General features: G+C 38.7%; 2 protein-coding genes across 3 annotated transcripts; both read left to right on the top strand.

The window, feature by feature from the left end:
* The first annotated feature begins 2,298 nt into the window (after positions 1-2,298).
* Faa (fumarylacetoacetate hydrolase) lies at positions 2,299-4,623 on the top strand. The gene is made up of 8 exons (XM_076384258.1): positions 2,299-2,395; positions 2,876-3,105; positions 3,176-3,316; positions 3,406-3,659; positions 3,722-3,928; positions 4,013-4,158; positions 4,249-4,366; positions 4,453-4,623. The coding sequence occupies exons 1-8, from the start codon at positions 2,312-2,314 to the stop codon at positions 4,527-4,529; spliced, it is 1,257 nt and encodes a 418-aa protein (XP_076240373.1). The 5' UTR covers positions 2,299-2,311; the 3' UTR covers positions 4,530-4,623.
* Positions 4,624-4,652: 29 nt separating this feature from the next.
* On the top strand, positions 4,653-6,269 carry LOC143182931 (fas apoptotic inhibitory molecule 1). 2 transcript variants are annotated; one of them, XM_076384260.1, is made up of 5 exons: positions 4,653-4,827; positions 5,399-5,628; positions 5,697-5,822; positions 5,891-5,940; positions 6,025-6,250. In XM_076384260.1, the coding sequence occupies exons 1-5, from the start codon at positions 4,808-4,810 to the stop codon at positions 6,097-6,099; spliced, it is 501 nt and encodes a 166-aa protein (XP_076240375.1). In that variant the 5' UTR covers positions 4,653-4,807; the 3' UTR covers positions 6,100-6,250. The 2 variants fall into 2 exon arrangements, with proteins under 2 accessions (XP_076240375.1, XP_076240374.1); XM_076384259.1 differs by having other exon boundaries at positions 4,654-4,827; positions 6,000-6,269.
* The last annotated feature ends 213 nt before the right edge of the window (positions 6,270-6,482 follow it).

The following is a 6,482-nucleotide window of genomic DNA, read 5'->3' as shown; positions in this document are numbered from 1 at the left end:
GTTTTCGTATTATACGATACTTTTAGGACGATTTAGTCGGTACTTTACCACTTCTCACAGGTCGTTTTTCGTTAGACGACAAACGAAGTAATAGTTGTTTTTAGAACAGAATTACGATATTTTTGCCTCGTTAGGGGACGACGAAGAAATTTCAATCAGTTCGACAAAAGACACACGAGAACCGAGTAATTCTCTAGATTTCGATTCACTAGCCATCGAGATTAACAGAGAAGGTGAGTGAGTAAGGCGTAAGGAAATACAAAATATCTCTAGGTGTACATTGTAAGGATGTACTTATTGTAAATGTACGAATTTACCGTTTTTCTTTTCCCGTCGACTTTTGCCGAGCCGTCGATGATAGATCCTGTTTCACTCACAAGGAATTTAAATCATAACTGACAAGGGAAGGTACGCTATTGTGATGCCTTAATTTACCATAATTTTTTGTCTGTAGGTCCTACATGTAATTAACATTGTACAATGGGAAACCCCAAACAACTGATAAGCAAATATTCGAATATCCCGCGTAATTTGAAAGAAATTGAAACAGGTAAAATGATCTAAATTTTAATTATATTTTTCACAAAAATGATTGATGACACATAAAACACTCATAGACGAAAAATTGCCCTAAATTGAGGCATGATAAGGTTGAATATCTCTCTGTAAGGTTACTTCAATCGTCGAGTAAAATCAATATTCCTGTTACGTGTGATTAAGGCTAAATGTTAATGATATTGATCAATGCGAAATGATACTGAATGTGTATTTTTGAAAGGAAGAGACAGAGGCGTTCGTCTGACCACGATACTGATACCTGCAAGAGATTTTATTGAACCGTTGTTGTTGATTGCCCACAATTTTATCGGCGTTAGACATTCGTTTGTTCGCGGTCAGCAGAGTGGCTGACCTTTACTCCGAGTTCATTCGTATTCTATCGAAATTACAATAGGATTAATAATATCACGAAACTCTCGTACACACATATTTACGCAGGGGGTATACCATAGGAAAAAGCGATATATTTGTACAGGAAACGGAAGTGTACAACGGCCCTGTCTGCGTAGAAATGTCGAGCCTTTAACTCACAAGTTTAGAGATCTATTGAACGTAATCTTAACGAGTATACGGTTGCCATATCCGTGAAGACGGTCTTGTACACTGCACTTGTGCCCATTTCTTCTTGGATACAGCTCCTAGACTTGTAAATAAAGTAAACGACAAGCAGTATTTGTTATCGCAGTTGTGAGAATTGAATGAAAATTCATTTCATTATATTTCATTCCTGCAATAATGTTATCGTATGTTATTGTTATTTGTTGCAAAATTAGTACATTGTTATGCCTACTTGTTTTCTTAATATTGCACCATTTTGCACCTGCACACGTGGCACGCTTTGACTGTTCCATTTGATTAAAGTTAGCTAACTATACTAATTCCTTTCTGAACTTAAAATTAGTAGTCAAGACATCGATGAAATCGGCACAAGCATAACTAACATTGGTCAATTCCTTTCCTTGTGATTTATCAAACTGACCCAGGGTAGGAGTACCCTGACCTCATTATCGTTAATTACTAGTCTAAGTTGATTACGGAGCAAAATGAGCAACAAAGTCCCAAGTCTTCCAAACGATGAGGGTATTAAAGGATTTAGAAGGAAAGATCTCGACGAGAGTCGAGGCCTTCATCCTTACAACATTGTACGTGATTAACAAGAAGAGAGGAATACATTTATATATATTCATAGGTGAGAGAATAATTCTATATGTATAAATATGTATATGTATGTACACGTGTGCGCAAAACTCTTCTGACGACAGAAAGAGCGAAAGAAAATTACGTGCTATGGTGAAGAGATATAGCTGTGTTTGCTGGCACGTCATGATCTTGTTGTACGACAAATACCACCTATCAATCTAATTCACCTTATTATCCACTGTATATCAATGTCTAATAAACTGCTGTTATCTCAAATTGTTAATGCATATTATCCAAAACTTTCGTCTTCGCTATTTTTTCCGCACAGAGCTTCCATCTTACTAATCGCTTGAGAGCAACGTTAATTACCAGAGACTCCAATATTTCAACTAACAAGTGTTCTATTACTGAATACAAATCATTACTAGAGAACTGATTCAGAAAAAAACGTGGAAAAATTCGAAACCAGTTAGACTGGGGGCTCGTTCATAAACAGGTGCATAAATTATCACATGGCCGGTCGACCTTGACGAGCCTCCATGCCATTATCAGAGATCATGACAAACAGATCCATAAGCAGACCTCAGTTCAGTCGTTCGAAGCAGCTGCAGTCATGAAGTCCTTCGTGGAATACTCTTCAGAGTGCGAATTTCCCATTGAAAATCTACCCTATGGGGTCTTCTCTACAGCAAGTAACGTAAGTAGCGATAACACTGGTTACCATAAAGGAAAATGAGCTGAAATCTCTGTACATCGAAAAGAGAGTATAGGTTATATTAATTAAAGAAGTTAAACAAGCTTTTAACTTAAGTATATTAATATAATTATAATTCTTGAAAGTAAAAAATGCTTGTATGCTATTTAATTATGCATAGATATAGTTATCCGGTGAGCTTAGAGAAACATTTCCGGTTTTATTGAATAGTAGCGCCATCTGTACACGTTAAATGTCGATATGGCGCGGGAATTCAAACTGTTTCGAAGAAAATAAGGGAAATACATCCACAGAAAAAGATAGAAAAGTCTGAAAATTAAATAGTATCTCACATTTTTAGGTGAACTCGATCTTGTGACTATCACTAAACATTTTACTGTTCCAAAATTCCATTATCAGACCTTAAACTGTATTATCGCACGTTGGTAATATCCTACACTAGATAAATCCCAAATTTTGCAGCCTCAAAAGAGAATTGGAGTAGCAATAGGCAACGAAATTTTGGACCTATCTGCTATCTCGCATCTGTTTGATGGACCACTGTTAAAAAACAATCAAAATGTTTTTCATCGCAATGGCCTCAACGATTTCATGGCTCTGAGTAGACCCATCTGGAAAGAAGCAAGAACCAAACTCCAAGACTTGCTGTCTGCCAATAATCAAACTTTGCAGAAGCCAGATATTCGTTCAAAGTAAAAACCCTTTAGTCTTCTGGATTTAATAAAAAATATCTCGAATACTTATTAAGCTAATGTATCATAGAGCATTTGTGAAGCAGAGCGAGGCAACGATGCACTTACCAGCAAAAATCGGTGATTACACTGATTTCTACTCTTCCATTCACCATGCCACAAATGTGGGTACAATGTTTCGTGGAAAGGAGAATGCTTTACCACCCAATTGGTAATTCTTTAACGTCCTAGACTACTGTCCCAGTATAAACTCATGTTTTCCTTGGTACTATAGTGCTGTCTTGGTACTGGTTCATGTAGGAAATACTTACCCATTGCCTATCACGGAAGAGCAAGCTCCATTGTAGTCTCTGGTACCCCAATAAGGCGACCACGTGGTCAAACACTTCCGGTGGAAGATGCAGACCCAGCTTTTGGTCCATCCAGGCTGATGGACTTCGAGCTCGAGGTAGCTATGTTCATCGGTGGACCTCCCACAAAGCTTGGTGAAAGCATCCCAGCATCTAAGGCCTATGACCATATTTTTGGGATGACCACCATGAACGATTGGAGTGGTAATACTTTAAATAAGCAATACTGAAATAAAAAGTATACTTAAGGAGACAATTATTCGCAGCAAGAGATATACAAAAGTGGGAATACATTCCCTTGGGTCCCTTCGGCTCAAAGAACTTTGGGACAACCATATCCCCATGGATCGTCACCATGGAGGCCCTTGAGCCCTTCAAAGTACCCAACATGCCCCAAAATCCCACTCCTTTCCCATATCTACAGCACTCTGAATCCTGCAACTTCGACATGAAGTTGGAAGTTGATATAAAAAGTGAGCTCAAATTACAAGTTATTTTTTATAACACTGAAGTGTACCTACTCCTAAAAATAAAGTCAACATTACTCTACTGTATAGCTCCAAACGGTACCGTTACCACAGTCTCGCGCAGTAACTACAAACACCAGTACTGGACACCACTACAGCAAGTAGCTCACCACACCGTGACCGGATGCAACATCAATCCAGGGGACGTGATGGCTTCCGGTACAGTGAGTGGCGAGGTGCGTCCCAAACGTTTATGCGTCGATTCTTGGCAATTAAATAGTCGAACGAATATCGTGCTGATTTTGTTGGTCTTTTGTCCCACGTAGACTCCAGATTCTTATGGTTCCATGCTCGAGTTAGCGTGGAAAGGTACTCGACCTGTACCGTTAAAGGATGGAACCACCAGGAAGTTCCTACAAGACGGTGACGAAGTGAACATTCGCGGTTCGTTCACAACTTTTGCTCGAATAGTTCCTGCGTTCTGTAGTTTATAGTTTTATCGACAGTTCTAACTGGCTATCCATTTCCAGGTTACTGTGTCGGCGATGGATATAGAATCGGATTTGGGCCGTGCTCGGGGAAACTATTACCAGCTCTCACTGAATAATTTTTTTCTTTTATATTTAGACTCTTGTGTACGATACTCTGCTTTCTACTTTTGTACTGACTACATGTTGGAGCAAATAAAATGCGAATGTTAATTTGTGCTTAGTATTTTAATATTCATGGGTACTTCTGTAATTTTATTGAATCAACTTTAACAACGTCACGACGCAACCAACGATGACGTAGAGTGCCTGGATTATTGACTCGAATAATAGCGGTGGTAAATTCGATCAATAAGGAGGCCAGCACAGGTGCAGGTGAAACGAGTACCAAAGGGACATGGCTGCTATTCTGTTGAAGTAAGTAATTCGTGATAAATTTAACCTAAATAGCTCGACCTGTTTTAATAAATGATTATATAGAATGTTTGAGTAGTTACTGGAAAGTTTTTTCTTGTAAGAAAACATGGTAGCTAGAAATTAGCATAACAGGATCGATATTATTGACAATTTATTCATATACTAGTTTACCTTTACGACCAACACTGCTTTGACTTTGACTCAATAAAACTTATTTGATGTGTTACCTTTCAAGAATGATTAGCTTAGTTTACTACTTGCATTGCGATAAAGGGATGTATACTTCATTTGGTTACTTTATCTATGGAATATCTACATATATAGGGTGTTCAACAACATGTGTCAAGAATTAAAAGAGATATTCTATATGCTAGAATAAAGAAAATAGAAAATTACAAAATTGTATGTGAGACTGTTCCCAAGTTACGCGTGGTCTGTGTCTGACGCGACTTATTCTACTGACACCGCTGCGCCTGACCTAGCTCATGCAAACCGACAGTAGGATAAGTTTCCAGCTCAGACACTTCACGGGAAGTAAAGCGTGTTTAATAATCTGAATATTTTTTACTAGAAGTTTGCACAATTTAGAATCACTAGACGGGCCAACAGCGAAGTGGAACGTTCCTCTAAGTGACGGTAATCATGTGATAGAATTCGAGCATGGGACAGCGACAGGTCGTCGAGTGGTGAAGGTGGATGGCAAGGAACTGATCCATAGGGACTGGATGTTTCAACTTGTTGGCGATGAAGTGTTCACGTTTAACGATAACAAGTTTGTTATCAGGGTCGATCCAATTCCAGGTTAGTTGCCAGTCTCCAAAAATTCTTTTCCAAATATGACGAGCCTCTGATACTTGGAATTTATGCAGGCTTGAAATACTCCTATACACTGTGGGTAAACGGGAATAGCTACAGAAACTTTGTGCAATCCCAATCGAAGATTCTGGAGACATGGCTGGCCAATGTTGGGAATGATGAATATAGAATCGTATTAGGTGACTATCATTCGATTACAAAATTGTAATAAACTCTTGACACTTATAACTCTTTCATGGTTTGGTAGACAAACAGACGCAAAGTGTGTGGATAAATGGCAAAGAAATCGAGACAGAGGTGAGGAAACTTATTCACTTTGTGTTTCGAGTAAATCTCACCTTTGAATTTTCTGTTAGAATGATTTCACTGACGACGGTGCAGAGATACTTTTCACGGTGGCGGAACTTCCGGCTGCAATCAGGTCCTACAGTTCAGGGCAGAAGGAAATTGGAATAACATATTCTCTGTACATTGATGACTCAGAAATTCAAAAAGAATCTCTACTGTGTGACTCTGAGGAATCCTAAATCAGTGTGCAATGGATCACTTATAGAATTCTTGTCACCATACGTGCCACAAAGATTTCTTACACTTTGTAAATAATACAATAAATCACGGTTTATCGAAACTTATTCCATTTCACTCTTTTCTCTACCCTCTCCAGCTTTTTCTTTTCTACTCCCTTCCATATTCATCCTCTCTTCTCTCCCTTCTTCCTACCTCTCCCTTATTCATCATCCTCCTTCACCAAAAAGGGTGGAGAAAGGCAGAAGGCAAGACTGAGAAATTAATCAGGGATCAAGGGACATCCTTCGATGTGAAAGCGGAAAGGGGTAAGG

This window comes from Calliopsis andreniformis, chromosome 9 (genome assembly GCF_051401765.1).
Source record: "Calliopsis andreniformis isolate RMS-2024a chromosome 9, iyCalAndr_principal, whole genome shotgun sequence".
NCBI classification, from domain to species: domain Eukaryota; kingdom Metazoa; phylum Arthropoda; class Insecta; order Hymenoptera; family Andrenidae; genus Calliopsis; species Calliopsis andreniformis.
The sequence above is the reverse complement of the archived record's forward strand: the minus strand, read 5'-3'. Positions and strand labels throughout refer to the sequence as shown.

Excerpts from the sequence above, each read along its gene's own strand:
- LOC143182931 (XM_076384259.1), top strand. The coding sequence starts at position 4,808 with ATGGCTGCTATTCTGTTGAA. Across the intron at positions 4,828-5,398 it reads ATGGCTGCTATTCTGTTGAA|AAGTTTGCACAATTTAGAAT; the intron begins GTAAGTAATTCG and ends ATTTTTTACTAG. Across the intron at positions 5,629-5,696 it reads CAGGGTCGATCCAATTCCAG|GCTTGAAATACTCCTATACA; the intron begins GTTAGTTGCCAG and ends GAATTTATGCAG.
- Faa (XM_076384258.1), top strand. The coding sequence starts at position 2,312 with ATGAAGTCCTTCGTGGAATACTCTTCAGAGTGCGAATTTCCCATTGAA. Across the intron at positions 3,106-3,175 it reads AAGCCAGATATTCGTTCAAA|AGCATTTGTGAAGCAGAGCG; the intron begins GTAAAAACCCTT and ends AATGTATCATAG. Across the intron at positions 4,367-4,452 it reads TGACGAAGTGAACATTCGCG|GTTACTGTGTCGGCGATGGA; the intron begins GTTCGTTCACAA and ends ATCCATTTCCAG.